The following is a 17,693-nucleotide window of genomic DNA, read 5'->3' as shown; positions in this document are numbered from 1 at the left end:
TGATTTGGGCTTTGAGGAAATGTTCAAATATGCACAAACATACCATAGATGTGTTTAAAATTTTCAGTCCTACTTATTTACACATGTGTTTGATTTTGGATAACTTATAGATAGCACTGTAACTTCCAAATCACCATGGCTGTCTCTCTGAAGAAAGTTTTTGGGCTAATTATTTCCTGAGTGCTTTGATTTCATGTACAGAGAATGGTAGAATTTTTTTAAACAGGTATCAGGAAAAATGGAAAGAAATATGTGTGGTCTATTTTACATGTAGCATAAATCCTCAAAAAGAATTTTTAATGAGAAGAGGATAATTCTAGCCTGTCAGGGGCAAATATAGCTGTGTTCATAGAATGTTTGTCTAGGAAAAAAACTCCAGCTCTATAAACTCCAGCTCTAAACCCCAGAGAGAGCTATGGAAAATGTTTCTCACACACCCACCCTTGAGTGATCTGGATACTTGTCTCAAAATTCCATTATTTTTATGTGTGTAAATGTAGCTTAGGTTGGGGTGGGGGGAGGCTGTATTTTGCAAACTCATACTATTCTACATAAAGTAAAACTGTGAAGTTGAGGAATTCTTGCTTGATTACCTCTGAGTTTTGGTCTATGGAGTGCTAATGTATCCTTCCTTTCCTTATTCCCAGGGACTTCCAGGTTTTAAAGGCAGTGAAGGCTACCTGGGAGAGGAAGGCACTGCTGTAAGTCAAGGTTTTTCCAGCTCCATTTATTCCTAAGAACATATCTATGCTATGAAAGCATTTGTATCATTTCAGAAGGAAGCAAGAAAAGTTCTAAGGATTCACTCGCAAAGTTTGAGGTTTTTCCAGGTCACCAATGTTTTATTAACTTACTGTCCCCTCTTGGACTATCCACCAACACTGTATAATCAACTCAATGAAAAACTTCTCTTTTTCACTGCTGCTGCCGCTGCTGCTAAGTCGCTTCAGTCGTGTCCGACTCTGTGCAACCCCATAGACGGCAGCCCACCAGGCTCCCCCATCCCTGGGATTCTCCAGGCAAGAACACTGGAGTGGGTTGCCATTTCCTTCTCCAATGCATGAAAGTGAAAAGTCAAAGTGAAGTTACTCAGTCGTGTCTGATTCCTAGCTCTTTTTCACTAGGAGAGTCAAATCACTGCCATTTCCCCCTTCCATTCTGCATGAGTAAACCCACTCACCACACTGCTTGTCTAGGACCTTGCCCTTTCTTGAACCTATTCATCCATTTATCTTTCCTTCCTTCTTTCCCTCCTTCCTTCCATCCATCCATTTAATAAGTGTATATTAACCATCTTACAATTTATCACATTATTTATCAAAGACCTCATCATAAATACACTCATCATTCATTTAACAGATACATCTTAAGGTATCTTTCCATGTGCCAGGCACACTGCTAGACCACAGAAATAAAAATAAAGAAAAAAAAAATCGATCCTATCTCAGGCAAATTCCAGACTATTGGAAAGACACATGAGAAGCAGTAGGTCTAGGTGTTATACACGAGAACTCTGCTCGAGGTATACGAGGTGCAATGCGATAGAGTGTGGAAGTGCAAATACTGAACCGCCTCAGGTGACAGCCTGAGAGGAAGGCTGCAGACAGGGGGTAATGCTTGGGTGGCATCTGAGGACAGATAGAACTTTCTCCAGGCTAAAGGGGGAAGAATATTCTACTACAGGGAGAACAGTGTGATCAAGGGTGTGTAACTGAGTCAGAGAATTGTGTTTGCAGAATGACATATGGTCAACATGGCCAGAATCCAGGACACAGTGAGAGATCAAGGTGCAAGACCCAGAATTCTGGGAGTCTCGAGTACTCTGAGAAAGATTTGGAGGTGTCTTCCAGTTGATGGGCATCACTTAATGATGTTTAGTTAGTTAGTTCAGTCACTCAGTCATGTCCAACTCTTTGCAACCCCATGGACTGAAGCACAACACGCCTCCCTATCCATCACCAACTCCCGGAGTCCACCCAAACCCATGTCCATTGAGTCAGTGATGCTATCCAACCATCTCATCCTCTGTCGTGCCCTTCTCCTCCTGCCTTCAATCTTTACCAGCATCAAAGTCTTTTCAAATGAGTCAATTCTTTGCGTCAGGTGGCCGAAGTATTGGAATTTCAGCTTCAGCATCAGCCCTTCCCGTGAATATTCAAGACTGATTTCCTTTAGGATGGACTGGTTTGATCTCCTTGCAGACCAAGGGACTCTCAAGAGTCCTCTCCAACACCACAGTTCAAAAGCATCAATTTTTTGGTGCTCAGCTTTCTTAATAGTCCAACTCTCACATCCATACATGACTACTCGAAAAACCATAGCCTTAACTAGATGGACATTTGTTGGCAAAGTAATGTCTCTGCTTTTTAATATGCTGTCTAGGTTGGTCATAGCTTTTCTTCCAAGGAGCAAGCATCTTTTAATTTCATGGCTGCAGTCACCATCTGTAGCCCCCAGAAATAAAGTCTGTCACTGTTTCCACTGTTTCCATGATGTTCAAGCACAGGATTAAAAATGGCTAGGGCATGGGCTTAGAAAGCATGCTCAGGCAACATCATGGAGGATGACAAGGTAGGGATTGCAGGTAGAAGCCTTGCAGCAGCAGGTGCAGGACAAAATTTAGGGCAGTGCGAATAGATACGCTAAGGAGGTTGAATGGATGTGCCTTGGTGACCACTTGGGGAGACAGTGGCTGAGGATGACATCTTTGTTTCAGCTCACAAGACTGCACCAGCTGGTGGGATTAATAAGACCAGATCACAGGAGTGGGTTTAGGTTAAAGATAGAGAGAAAGGGAAGGAATTTGGTCAAGAAATCTGCCCCTTGCTTAGGTCATACCTAGAGCATCATGCTCCGATGTCTCATCAATTCTTCACTGTCTATTCCCAGAATGTCTTCTGAAATCTTGAGAATGCATCTTAGCTGCCAGTTGTTGTATGTCTGTTTTACTTAGATACTATCCCACCCTGGAGAGTATCCAGGTGGGATCCAACACAGAGGATTGTCATCAGAGTAGCTCTGATTTACTTCCACTGTCAGTTTTCATAAGCATGAATTCTGGGTTATAAACCCATGAGCAGTTGCACTTTTTTAATCCAACACAAAGGTTGTCAGATTTCCAAGACAGATTCCAGATGACGATACGAAAAGCTCGTCTGAGTATGTGCTCTTCCTTAGGGAGAAAGAGGAGCCAGTGGACCTGTGGGAGAACAAGGTACTAAAGGATGCTATGGTGCCAAGGGCCCTAAGGTAAGGATTGCAAGAAGCACTGTGAAGGCTTCCCAACGTTAATTCCTTTTCCTACACTAACCCCTGCTGTCCTTTCTATTTCCAGGGAAACAGGGGACTAAATGGACAGGAGGTATGGTACCAAACATCATTTATCTGCCCATCTGTTACCTAGAATTATTTTTGAGGTGATTGACCAGTAGATTGTACAAATGAAGTTTTGTTGACCTTCCTTTTTATTGCTAATTATTTCATTTTGTTTACTAATGCCTTTTATTGCAGACCATGTTTGGTTTTGGTTGACAATTTCTATGACTCAGTAATCTTAAATATGACCCAGGGCCAGCCTAGCAAAGAGCATGTATATAGAACACAAAATTTGACTTTTAATTTGGTGTCTGGCTTCTTTCCACGTAAATGCAGTGCACTGTATTCTGATCACATCTGTCTTTTCAGGGAGAAGCTGGGGAAAGTGGAATTGATGGCTTAAATGGAGAACAGGTCGAACCTTCTCTTTGTATCATGAAAACCCTCTGAGCTAGTTCTCGTTAAGAAAATGAGAATATGAGTTTATTGTTCTCTGTGTTTTAGGGTGATAGTGGTCTTCCTGGAGCAAAAGGAGAGAAAGGCATTGAAGGAGCCCAGGTAGGCATTCAATAAAGGGATAATGTAGAAACTGTACTGGGAATTCAAGGTGTGACTTGTAAGGCAGCTACACCAGGAATAGCTGTCAGCTAGGATCATGAAAGGGTTTTAGGATAACCAGAAGACCTCAACTGCACACAACAAGAAGCAGTAATTTCTGATGTGTCTGGGAAGTTCCGCTGGTCTAGGCGGTACGTGGCTGAGCTTGGCTCATGTGTCTGTAGGTTGGCTGGGGGCTTTGTTTCACTTCTCTCTTCTTATCCTTCTGGGAGCAGAGAGCTGTCCGGCCTTTTATGGCCACAGCTGAAGCTCAAGGGAACAAGTAGAAACACACAGGCTCTCTCGAGGGCCCTTGGGGCCGAGGCTTGGCACTCTCATGGTGACACTGTAGATCTTACAAGTAGATCTTATTCTTTCTGTTGACCAGAATGAGCCACAACCAAACTCAGGGGTAGGGAGTCAAATATGGATAATGAATCTCAGTTGCCTCATCAAAAGAAGGATAAAACCAAAACCTGGTGCATACAGTAGTTACAAAATAATGGACAAGACAATGAATCTGTCTGGAACACAGAATTTATCACTGTGGCGAATAATTGTGGCCACTGTTAAATTATTCACATGGTGCCTGAATCTATTGGTTGTTCCTCTTCTCTACAAAATAACTTTAGTAGGAAAACATTTAATAATTTAAATCAGGGAGAAGATAAGCTCCTTGTTTTTATTAATGTCACTTAAAATTCTTGTCCTTCTTCTCCTTTGTGTTGACTTTAGGGAATCCCGGGAGAGAGAGGAATTTCTGGGGACCATGGAGCAAAGGGCTTGCGTGGAGACCCAGTAAGTGTGCTTTGACCGAGGGGCTGCAAACTAACGTCACGTCAGGGCTCATTTCCCATCAGCGCTTCCGGTGGGGAGAGGGAGCGCTACTTTAAAGCATTACCGTGGCAGTTCTGAATTGAAATCGTCATGGGCACAACTGTTTAGAGTTTTAAAAGCAAGTCCCTTGTGCCTGATACTCTTCATGTACAAGATGAGAATGGACAGTGACACAGTCTTGCCACTGTTTGCATATGTAATTTTTGAGAAAACATTTTCAGAACTTCCTTGTGCTTCAGAGCTATGAAGGAATTCCACTTCATTCCATTATCTTCCTCAAAATACGGACAGGATGAAAGAAATGGAGCCATCTCTTTTTTCTCTTCTCCAAGAGTCTTTCTCCATTGAGAATATTAGCTTCATTTCCTTGAGTCCAAGTCAGCTAAAAGTACATTAGGCAAAAAGTACATTAGCCCAGAAATACCTGCTTTAATGGGGATGCAACCCAGTTGAGCAAGCATAACCTACACCAAAGCCAACAGGACGCGTGCCAGCCTAGGGGATATGCCAAGTCCATTGGACATCAGTACTCTAGGACTTTGATCACCCACACGTCAATCTTCAAAACCTTAATGAATTAGGATTTTGTAGGTTTTTTTAAACATTCATTAAAACTTTAGAAGTTGAGATAAAATTGTATATACAATGTGATATCTATATAACGTTGCATAAGTTTAAGATGTACAACAGGTTCAGTTCAGTTCAGTCGCTCAGTCATGTCCGACTCTTTGTGACCCCATGAATTGCAGCACGCCAGGCCTCCCTGTCCATCACCAACTCCCGGAGTTCACTCAAACTCACGTCCAGGTTAGTTTGATATATTTACATATTAGCATTACCGCCTTAGTGTTAGCTAAGTCCTTTAACAGGTACATAATTATCACTTTTTTTGTGTGGTAAGAATATTTAAAACCTAGTCTTTTAGCAGCTTTGGAGTGTATAATACAGTATCACAGCTTATAATCACCATGCTATTCATTATATCTCTTGAATTTACTGTTAAGCTGTAACATGCATCAGAAAAGTACACAAATTATGAATTCACAGCTTGATGACTATAAGTACCCTGTGCCCTCACTACTCAGGTAAAGAAACAGAACATCAGACAAGAGTAGAATAATGCCCAAACCCCCTCATGTGTACTTCAGTCACTACCAGCCCTCCCTAAGGTAATCACACTGTCTCAGGACCATGAATCAGTTTTACCCATTATTGAACTTTTCACTGGTATTATACAGGATGTACTTTTCATTCCCAGCTTCTTTTGCTCAAGTATATACTTCTGAGATGAATCAGTGTGGTGAATATCAGTAGTCCATTCAATCTTACTCAGTTGAGTTAGCTTCAGTTCAGTCACTCAGTCATGTCCGACTCTTTGCCCCAGGGACTGCAGTACACCACACTTCCCTGTCCATCACCAACTCCCGGAGCTTGCTCAAACTCATGTCCATCGAGTCGGTGATGCCATCCAACCATCTCATCCTCTGTCATCCCCTTCTCCTCCTGCCTTCAGTCTTTCCCAGCATCAGGGTCTTTTCTAATGAGTCGGTTCTTTGCATCAGGAGGCCAAAGTATTGGAATTTCAGCTTCAGCATCAGTCCTTCCAATGAATATTCAGGACTGATTTCCTTTAGGATGGACTGGTTTGATCTCCTTGCAGTCCAAGGGAGTCTCAGGAGTCTTCAACACCACAGTTCAAAAGCATCAATTCTTTGGCACTCAGCTTTCTTTATAGTCCAACTGTCACATCCATACATGTCTACTGGAAAAATCATAGCCTTGACTAGACAGACCTTTGTTGGCAAAGTAACATCTTTACTTTTTAATATGCTGTCTAGGTGGGTGATAGCTTTTCTTCCAAGGAGCAAGCATCTTTTAATATCATGGCTGCAGTCACCATCTGCCATGATTTTGGAGCTCAAGAAAATGAAGTCTGTCACTGTTTCCATTGTTTCCCCATCTATTTGCCATGAAGTGATGGGACCAAATGTCATGATCTTAGCTTTTTGAATGAATGAATATTTCATTGTGTGAATATTCCTTGATCTGTTTCTCCATTCTGCTACTGACAGATGTTTCAGTTGTTCTAGATTATGCTTTTATAAATATTACTGATACATACATTCTTGTATGTGTCTTTCGTACACATTTTTACTGGGTCTATACTTTGGGAGTAGACTGTCTGGATGACAGTCACTTAAATCTTTACAGTCAAACAGTTTTCCAAAAAGTTTGCACTGATTTATACTCCCACTATCAATGCACCAGAGCAGTGTACCACAACCATCAGAGACCCTAAACTGTATAAAACTAACAGTACTAAGTGCTGATAAGGATGTGGGGCAACTGGGAATGTCACAGGACCTTGTCTTTAATAACCCCTCCTCCAGCACACGTGGTTGTTCAGAGAAAGAATTTTATACTGTACATACTGACAAGTATCAATGTTATGTATGCATTGGAGATAACTCTATTTAAAAAGCAGAGGAATTTGTACTTGAAGATAACATTGGCATATGATAATACTCTGATAATGCAAGAGTTTCAAACAACTTCAAAGTCTCTAATTAGAAACAAAAATATATCCACAAATAAGGGTAATGAAGAAATAGTAGTTCAAACGCAAGGACATTTCAGTCATTGGTATATAATGGCCCAAAATTCACTTGGGGTGTTGCTATAAAATTGTGATTCAATTTAATCAGCTGCTGCTGCTGCTTCTAAGTTGCTTCAGTCGTGTCCGACTCTATGTGACCCCATCCCTGGGATTCTCCAGGCAAGAACACTGGAGTGGGTTGCCATTTCCTTCTCCAGTTCATGAAAGTGAAAAGTGAAAGTGAAGTCGCTCAGTCATGTCCGACTCTTCGTGACCCCATGGACTGCAGCCCACCAGGCTCCTCCGTCCATGGGATTTTCCAGGCAAGAGTACTGGAGTGGGGTGCCATTGCCTTCTCCAAATTTAATCAGAATCCCCCCTAATTGTCTGCATGATTGTGTAATACCTTTAAAAGAATCTGAATAATATAAAAATACTTTTATTTAAAGAGAAATATTCTATGACTTCGAGATGGCTGAAAATTCAACCCATGGAAGCTTTCCTGTGCTGTATTGTAACTATCCTGACTTCAGATGGTTTTTCAATAAATAATAACTCTTCCCAGCCACTTGGGAATGTACATCTCAAATCAATGAAAGCTCTCACTACTTTTTCCGTGTATTTTTTGGTGGGTTACTATATGGAGAAATATGGAGAGAGAAAGATTGATAGAATAAATAGGACACAAGCATAATCTACATGCAAATGGCACAAATTCCTGAAAATATATGCTTTTTTCAGAGAGAGTTTTTGATCATAAAAGCTAGTTTGTTTGAAATCTACCATTTTGACATAACTTTTAAATTTATTTTATTGAAATACAGTTGATTTACAATGCTGTGCTAATTTCTGCTATATAGAAAAATGATTATATATATATACACATACATATATATGTATATATATACTCTTTTCCATTATGGTTTATCACAGGACACTGAATATAGCCCTGTGATAAGCCACTGAATATAGTCCAGGATTTCCCTGGTGGCTCAGATGGTAAAGAATCTGCCTACAATTCAGGAGAACGAGGTTCAATCCCTGGATCGGGAAGATCCTCTGGAAAAGGAAATGGCAACCCACTCCAGTACTCTTGCCTGGAAAATCCCATGGGCAGAGGAGCCCGGTAGGCTACAGACCATGGGGTCGCAAAGAGTCAGACACAACTGAGCAACTTCACTTCACTTATTTGATATAGTTCCCTGTACTTGTTGCTTACGAATGCTGTACACAACAGTTTGCGTTTGGTAGTCTCAAACGTCTAATCCCTCCCTCCCCCACTCCTACCCTGGGCAAGCACAAGTGTTTCCTCTATGTCTCTGCATCTGTTTCTGTTTCAAGGTAAGTTCATTGGTGTCATATTTTAGATTCCACATATAAGTGATATCATATGATGTTTATCTTTCTCTGTCTGACTTATTTCACTTAGTATGATAATCACCAGGTCCATCATGTTGCTGCAAATGGCATTTATTTCTTTCTTTTTATGGCTGAGTAGTATTCCATTGTGTATATATATTATATCTTCTCTATCCCTTCATCTCTTGATAGACATTTAGGTTGCTTCTATGTCTTAGCTATTATAAATACTGCTACAGATATCAATAGCCTCAGATATGCAGATGACACCACCCTTATGGCAGAAAGTGAAGAGGAACTCAAAAGCCTCTTGATGAAAGTGAAAGAGGAGAGTGAAAAAGTTGGCTTAAAGCTCAACATTCAGAAAACGAAGATCATGGCATCCGGTCCCACCACTTCATGGGAAATAGATGGGGAAACAGTGGAAACAGTGTCAGACTTTATTTTTCTGGGCTCCAAAATCACTACAGATGGTGACTGCAGCCATGAAATTAAAAGACGCTTACTCCTTGGAAGGAAAGTTATGACCAACCTAGATAGCATGTTCAAAAGCAGAGACATTACTTTGCCAACAAAAGTTCGTCTAGTCAAGGCTATGGTTTTTCCTGTGGTCATGTATGGATGTGAAAGTTGGACTGTGAAGAAGGCTGAGCGCCAAAGATTTGATGTTTTTGAAGTGTGGTGTTGGAGAAGACTCTTGAGAGTCCCTTGGACTGCAAGGAGATGCAAGCAGTCCATTCTGAAGGAGATCAGCCCTGGGATTTCTTTGGAAGGAATGATGCTAAAGCTGAAATTCCAGTACTTTGGCCACCTCATGCAAAGAGTTGACTCATTGGAAAAGACTCTGATGCTGGGAGGGATTGGGGGCAGGAGGAGAAGGGGATGACAGAGGATGAGATGGCTGGATGGCATTACTGACTCAATGGACGTGAGTCTGAGTGAACTCCGGGAGTTGGTGATGGACAGGGAGGCCTGGCGTGCTGCGATTTGTGGGGTCGCAAAGAGTCGGACATGACTGAGAGACTGATCTGATCTGATTTGAACTGTTTTTATTTATTATTTTTTTTTTAGCTTTTTTTTTAACTTTACAATATTGTATTGGTTTTGCCATACATCAAAATGAATCCACCACAGGTATACATGTGTTCCCCATCCTGAACCATCCTCCCTCCTCCCTCCCCATACCATCCCTCTGGGTCATCCCAGTGCACCAGCCCCAAGCATCCAGTATCGTGCATCGAACCTGGACTGGCGACTCGTTTCATATATGATATTATACATGTTTCAATGCCATTCTCCCAAATCATCCCACCCTCTCCCTCTCTCACAGAGTCCAAAAGACTGTTCTATACATCAGTGTCTCTTTTGCTGTCTCGTATACAGGGTTTTCGTTACCATCTTTCTAAATTCCATATATATGTGTTAGTATACTGTATTGGTGTTTTTCTTTCTGGCTTACTTCACTCTGTATAATAGGCTCCAGTTTTGTCCACCTCATTAGAACTGATTCAAATGTATTCTTTTTAATGGCTGAGTAACTGTTTTTATAGTTTTCTCCTGATATATACCCAGGAATGTGATTGTTAAATCATACGGCAACTGTTTAGTTTTTTGAGGAACCTCCGCACAGTTCTCCATAATGACTGCACCAATTTGCACTCCTACCAACAGTGTTGGAGAGTCCCCAGTTCTCCACAGCCTCATCGGTATTTGTTACTTGTGGACTTTTTAATGATGGCTGTTTTGACCTGTGTAAGGTAGTAGTGACTCATTATAGTTTTGATTTACATTTTTCTATTAGCGATGTTGAGCGTCTTTTCATGCACCTGTTGACCATCTGTATTTATTCTTTGGAGAAATGTCTGTTTAGATCTTCTGCCCATTTTTTGATTGGGTCGTTTGTTTCTTTATTATTGAGTTGTATGAGCTGTTTACAGATTTTGGAAATTAAGCCCTCACTGGTCACATCCCTTGCAAATGTTTTCTCCCCGTCTGTATGTTTTCATTTTGTCAGTGGTTTCCTTTGCTGTGCAAAAGCTTATATGTTTGATTAGGTCCCATTTGTTTATTTTTGTTTTTATTTATATTGTCTTGATGGACTGATCTAAATATATTGGTAGAATTAAATTTCTTGTAATTTGAGGGAAGGCTGAGGTAGGTCATTTGTCTGAGCAACACTTTAGTAAAGCTCATCATTCTAAAACATATCATTATTAGAAGCCCATGTTTAATCATCAGTTCAGTTCAGTTCAGTCGCTCAGTCGTGTCCAACTCTTTGCGACCCCATGAATTGCAGCACGCCAGGCCTCCCTGTCCATCACCAACTCCCAGAGTTCAATCATAAATTTGTATTAAATGATACTCTTTTGTCTAATTTCATAAACACTTAAAGAGTGGGCCAGATCATACTCAGACTGACCACACAGCTGGTCTGCGTGGAAAGTAGGACGTTCTGTTCTGTAGAATGTGCTGGCATATGGTTTTTTATGTCATCTCTTCAATCAAATAGTGCAGAGTTGGACTATAGTAAGCAGTGTATATACCCAGTGGAAGAAAATTTGAGACTTTACCTTCCTTTTTCTTCCTTGCTGTCCTAATGAAGATATAACTCTTTAATAGTGTAATTCATCAGATAAATATTAAATAAGAATAAAACAGAAGATGTAAGGAAATAATCTTTGGCTTTGGTATGTGGGGAAGAGAAATAATTATTCATGTAAGTTTTAGTGCTAACAGTTGTAAAATAAATTCTAAGCCCATTTTTTTTTCTTCACTCTGTCAGCCTATAAGCCCTGTGAGTATAGAAACTGCATGTTTAAAAAGGTTCCAAAGTATCTGGAATGATGCTATGGTCCTGTTGGTGATCTCAAATTACTTACTGGTTGATGAAGGTCATCTAGTCTGCTATCAGCCAAGCAGCCAGGCAGCTGGCTGTCGGCAGGACTGGATAGTTGCCCTCCCCTCTTCACTTACTGATGAATTGGCGGGTTCCGTTGATCGTCCGGGCATTATGGCTGCTCTGTTTGTGGTCTGAACTACCCAAGGGAGAAAGCTTTCAGTCTGGCCTGCCTAGGATACCATCCCATAATGTGTGCCTGTTCCCAGTGCTCCTGCTAGAACATCTGTATAAATATTGAGAAAAACTCAAGATTCCAAGACTTTCTGAAAACCAGAAAAGTAGGATATAAGCCAATGGTGTTAGAAGGTGTCCAGGGACCCAGGAGGAGAAAGAGAATGTGTGTGGCAAATAAAGCCCTCAGCGCTGTTCGGAGTCCTCACATTCTTGGGGAAGAACCCATTACAAACCTTTGCCTTAGATATTACTCCGTCATTAAAAAAATGCCATTTGAAGCAATATGGATGGACCTAGAGTTTATCATACTAAGTGAGGTAAGCCGGAGAGAGAAAGATAAATATCATATGATATCACTTATATGGGTAATCTAAAAAAAATGATACAAATGAACTTATTTACAATTGACCTACAGCCATCAAAAACAAATGTATGGTTACCAAAGGCGAAGGCAGAGTGGGGATAAATTAGGAGTTTGGGATTAACATACACACAGTATGTACAGGTCACTTGCTAAGTCATGTCCGACTCTTTGTGACCCCATGGACAGCCACACACTAGGCTTCCCTGTCCTTCACTATCTCCCTGCTGCTGCTGCTAAGTCACTTCAGTCGTATCCGACTCTGTGCAACCCCATAGACGGCAGCCCACCAGGCTCTCTGTCCCTGCGATTCTCCAGGCAAGAACACTGGAGTGGGTTGCCATTTCCTTCTCCAATGCATGAAAGTGAAAAGTGAAAGTGAAGTCATTCAGTCGTGTCCGACTCCTAGTGACCCCATGGACTGCAGCCTACCAGGCCCCTCCGTCCATGGGATTTTCCAGGCAAGAGTACTGGAGTGGGTTGCCATTGCCTTCTCCCAGAGGTTGCTTAAACTCATCCACTGAGTCGGTGATGCCATCCAACCATCTCATCCTCTATTGCCCTCTTTTCCTCCTGCCTTCAATCTTTCCCAGCATCAGGGTCTTTTCCAATGAGTCAACCCTTTGCCTCAGGTGGCCAAAGTATTGGAGCTTCAGCATCAGTCCTTCCAATGAATATTCAGAATTGATTTCCTTTAGGATTGACTGGTTTGATCTCCTTGCTGTCCAATGGTCTCTCCAAAGTCTTCTCCAGCAGTATAGTTTGAAAGCATCAATTCTTCAGCACTCAGATATACACACTGCTATGTATAATGTAGATAGACAACAAGGACCTGCTATGCAGCACAGAGAACTCTACTCAGTATCTTGTAATAATCTATAAGAGAAAAAAATCTGAAAAAGAATATATATATATATAACTGAATCACTCTGCTGTACACCTGAAACTAACACACTCTTGGAAATCAACTAAACTTCAATAAAAACAAACAGATGAAAAAAAAACTTTGCCTTCCCCAAGGGAAGGGAGTAGGGGGTAAAATCTACCAACCCTCAAATATAAACTTGCCAAGGCCACAAGAATGAAGACCAGAAGCTAAGAGAAAGAGGGTAGTAGCAAGAAGGAAACACCTCCAGACCCAGGATAGGAGTTGCCCTAAACACAACTCATGTCTCCCTGCCTCCTCGGGTGTGTCCCATTATGAGCTCTCACTTGGGCCCCACGTACTTGCCGTAGGTCTCCATGCTCTCCTGCTAATGCAGAGCTTGGGAGGAAAGGAAGACATTTATAAGCCGTTTATAATTTAGCCTACCTCTGTTTTCAAATGGGTTAACCTTCTCTTGTCACTTTTTTTGGGGTGACCAGGTATGTTACAACCATATTACATTTTTAAGGAGAAATGTTCAAAGCCTATTATTTTCTATTTTTTAGGGAGTTCCTGGATTTGACAATAGCATAGAGGGACCCAAGGGCTTGAAAGGAGAACTTGGAAGACAGGTAACTGTGGGCTTTTGGAAGTAACTTTGTAAATATGTGACAATGGTGGGCTCAGGGTGTTAATGATAGAATATGAAATGCGTATAAAAAACTTGGAATCAGAGAATATACCTGATACAGAGAATCTATTTTTTAGAAGCAAAAAGATTCTTTTATTCCTTCTTATTTGCTACACTGGAACTTAAGACACATTCTCTCTTCTGAATCTGATGCAAAGATCTAACCTCTGATTTAAAATGTAGGGCTAGCTGATAGAAAGCACTGGCAAAAGAACTCCTGGCCTTCCCAGAATCCAGAGGACACATGTCCTAAAAAGATATCATATTATACTTGGTACCTGATTTAAAAAAAAGAAGCAGAGAGAGAATAAGATCTGGTAGATATCTACAGGCTGCACTCTCAAGGCAAGTCTCTTGAGATTAGTCATATGGGATAGCATGCGTCTAAATCTGATCATGTAAGCTTGTTTTTCAGAACTTTAGGAAAACAATTTTCTGGGAAACTGTGTGTCACTGGATTCATGGTGGGGAAGTTCTTTGGTGACTCCACCTGTGAGAAAGCCCTTTGGGAAAAGGCCTAGCCTCCATTTCAGGCTCTGTTCCTTAGCTGCTCTGTGGCCTCAGCTACTTTCTACAAGCCTCTGCTTTCTCATCTTCAACACTGGACAAGTAGCCTACTTTGGAAAGGGATGTGGGAACTCAATGACAGAGCCTTCCACATCATAAACTCCCAGAGAATGTTACCTGTCGTTTTTTATTAAGTGGCCAGTGTATGCCTTGTTATAGACTCTATGTCCCCGTTTCCTACCTTGAGAGGATGTGTATTGGGAGATTTTATTCAGATTAGGGTGCTAATTAGGCTGTTACACAGCCTAGCCAGACAGAACAGGAAGTTCCAGGAGAGAAATTCACACAAGTTGCAGCCATCCCATCACACGGATGATTCTATGGCAACGCAGCAGGGACAGTTTGATTGAAATACTCTTAACTAACAGCCCAAACACAAGTTAGATGCTGGTGATGAGCAGATGAGGCCACATCATGCACACAGAGAGGTGTGGTTTGTGACCGGTGGGTTAGGGCCTCATCCCTCAGAGAGGATAAGTCTAACCTGCGTGTCCCTATCCACCCTCCCGGGAACACGACAAGCCGGTGTTGAGGAGCGCCCTCGTCAGTGCCGTGTCGTTATTGTCACACCTGTGTCTGTTCCTTTGACAGGGAAGAAGAGGCCAGCCAGGGCCCCCTGGAACTCCCGGCTCCAGAAGGACGACAGTAAGGACCCACAGAGGCCAAGTGGCCCACTCTGGAGGAGCTGAAGTGGGGTGATGAAATGGCTGATGTGGGGCGGTTCCCCAGGACTTACTACCCTGAGGAAACTGACTCAGGGCAGAGCTGGCAAAGGAGGCAGGAAGGGCCTGAAGCCAAGGCCAGACGGCGCTGGCTGCAGGGGAAATGACCACATCGGAGGAAAGCGCTGCCCAAGGAGAACACAAGAGTAGCCAACTAGGGGAAGAGTAGTCAAAGTCTGGCCTGCTCACTAGGCCCATGGAGGTTTGAAGTCCAAGGCTCCATTCCTCTGCCAAGTTTTATGACTGCTTAGAAAAGTCAGTCCTGATGCGAGTGCTCTGGTCTCCTTTCCATTTTCTCTGACTCGAAGAGGAATGTGCTCCAAGATATAAAAATATTTTCTTGGATGAACTACAATATATGGTTCTGTGAATTTCTCCTCAGAAAACAGAATGCATAATGAATGCAATATATTAAACTAGTGTTTATTTGTGCTAAATTTTTAAATGTTATAAATATATATTTTACTGAGATGTAATTGATAGATAATATTAGTTTCAGATGTACAACATAATGATTCCATGTATGTATATATTACAAGATGATCACCATTCAGCTAGTAAGTCTAGTTAACATCCATCACCACACATAGTTATGATTCTTTTTTTCTTGTGATGAAAACTTTTTAAGATCTGCTCTGTTGTTGTGTAGTTGCTATGTTGTGTCCAGTTCTTTTATGATTCCATGGACTGTAGCCCACCAGACTCCTCTGTCCATGGGATTTCCCAGGCAAAAATACTGAAGAAAAAAAAAAAAAAAGAATACTGAAGAAGGGTTACCATTTCCCTCTCCAGGGGATCTTCCTAACCCAGGGATTAAACCCATGTCTCCTGCACTGACAGGCAGATTCTTTACCACTGAGCCACCAGGAAAGCCCTTCTACTCTCTTAGCAACTTTTAAATATACAATATAGTTTTACTGGGCTTCCCTAGTGGCTCAGCAATAAAGAATCTGTCTGCCAATGCAGGAGACACAGGTTCAATTTCCGGGTCAAGAAGATCCCCTGGAGAAGGAAATGGCAATCCACTCTAGTATTCTTGCCTGGGAAATCCCATAGAGAGAGGAGCCTGGTGGGCTATAGTCCATGGGGTCGCAAAAGAATCGGACACAATGCAGAAACTACACAGCAACATACTATTATTGACGATAGTTACCATGTGAAGTGAAGTGAAGTGAAAGTCGTTCAGTCATGTCCAACTGTTTGCGACCCCATGGACTAGCCCATGGAATTTTCCAGGCCAGAATACTGGAGTGGGTAGCCTTTCCCTTCCCCAGGGCACCTTCCCAACCAGAGGTTGAACCCAGGTCTCTGACATTGCAGGCAGATTCTTTACCAGCTGAGGCACCAGGGAAGCCCAAGAATACTGGAGTGGGTAGCCTATCTCTTCTCCAGGGGATCTTCCCAACCCAGGAATAGAACTGGGGTCTCCTGCATTGCAGACAGATTCTTTACCAACTGAGCTATCATGCTATACATTAAATCCCATGACTTATTTATTTTCTAACTGGAAGTTTATGCCTTTTGATTCCCTCTACCCATGTCACACTACCCCCCACTCCTCAGCTCTGTTCTCTGTATCTATGAGTTTAGCTGGTTGGTTTATTTGTTTTGTTAAGATTCCACATATAAGTGAGATCATAGGGTATTGGTCTTTTTCTGACTTATTTCACTCAGTGTAATGCCTTCAGGACTCCCCTGTAGCTCAGACAGTAAAGAATCCTCCTGCAATGCAGGAGACCTGGGTTCGATCCCTGGGTCAGGAAGATCCCCTGGAGAAGGGAATGGCGACCCACTCCAGTATTCTTGCCTGGAGAATCCCATGGAGACAGGAGCCTGGTGGGCTACAGTCCATGGGGTCGCAAAGAGCCAGTCACGACTGAGCGAGTAACACAAGTGCCTTCAAGGTCCATCCACGTTGTCACAAGCGGCCAGATTTCCTTCTTTTCATGACTGAATAGTATTCCACTGTGTGCATACACACACATATGTACACACACACACACGTGGTGGGTATATCTTTCTGAGTTCGTGCTTTTGTTTCCTTTGGATAAATACCCAGAAGTGGAATTTCTGGAAGATATGGTATTTCTATATTTAAGTTTTTTGAGGACACTCTGTACTGCTAAAGAGATTATATATAATAAGTGAAAGTGAAAGTGATGTCGCTCAGTCGTGTCCAACTCTTTGCGACCCCATGGACTGTAGCCTAACAGGCTCCTCCCTCCATGGGATTCTCCAGGCAAGAATACTGGAGAGGGTTGCCATTTCCTTCTCCAGGGGATCTTCTAATACATGCCTATAAAAACATATCTGAGGGCAATATTAGGTCACTTGCTTATGAAACCTTTTGGGATCTTTCTCGTTATTTTTTTCAATAAGTATAAGAGTTTCTGTGCTTGACTTCTTGGAAAAGAATTGACATTATAAAATAAAATCTTTATCCGTTAAGAAAATATAACTTCAATAAAATATACTTAAATGCCTGCATTGGGTTCTGAACTAGAACCCAAGGTCTCTTCTTATGGTGCAATGCTTTCTTTCCATTCTTTATTTAGTTATCCAGCCTTTTCCGACTTCCTTCATCCCTCCCTGCCCACTACATGTAAGGATAGATGTTAACTAGATTTATTAGCTGAATGATGGTCTTCTTGCAGTATATACATATATGGAATCATTATGTTGTACATCTGAAACTAATACAATTTTAACA

At 41.8% G+C, this 17,693-nt stretch overlaps 1 protein-coding gene across 3 annotated transcripts in view; it reads left to right on the top strand.

The window, feature by feature from the left end:
* The window catches only part of COL6A6 (collagen type VI alpha 6 chain), a 177,092-nt gene that overhangs the window by 93,471 nt on the left and 65,928 nt on the right, over positions 1-17,693 (top strand). For all 3 annotated transcript variants that reach the window (XM_027549059.1, XM_027549043.1, XM_027549052.1), the window contains exons 13-20: positions 648-701; positions 3,178-3,249; positions 3,335-3,361; positions 3,685-3,729; positions 3,820-3,873; positions 4,648-4,710; positions 13,570-13,635; positions 14,853-14,906. In XM_027549059.1, the coding sequence (XP_027404860.1) occupies positions 648-701; positions 3,178-3,249; positions 3,335-3,361; positions 3,685-3,729; positions 3,820-3,873; positions 4,648-4,710; positions 13,570-13,635; positions 14,853-14,906 (435 nt within the window). The remainder of the gene's footprint in view (positions 1-647; positions 702-3,177; positions 3,250-3,334; positions 3,362-3,684; positions 3,730-3,819; positions 3,874-4,647; positions 4,711-13,569; positions 13,636-14,852; positions 14,907-17,693) is intronic.

This window comes from Bos indicus x Bos taurus, chromosome 1 (genome assembly GCF_003369695.1).
Source record: "Bos indicus x Bos taurus breed Angus x Brahman F1 hybrid chromosome 1, Bos_hybrid_MaternalHap_v2.0, whole genome shotgun sequence".
NCBI classification, from domain to species: Eukaryota; Metazoa; Chordata; class Mammalia; order Artiodactyla; family Bovidae; genus Bos; species Bos indicus x Bos taurus.
This window is presented reverse-complemented; position numbering and strand designations above follow the sequence as displayed.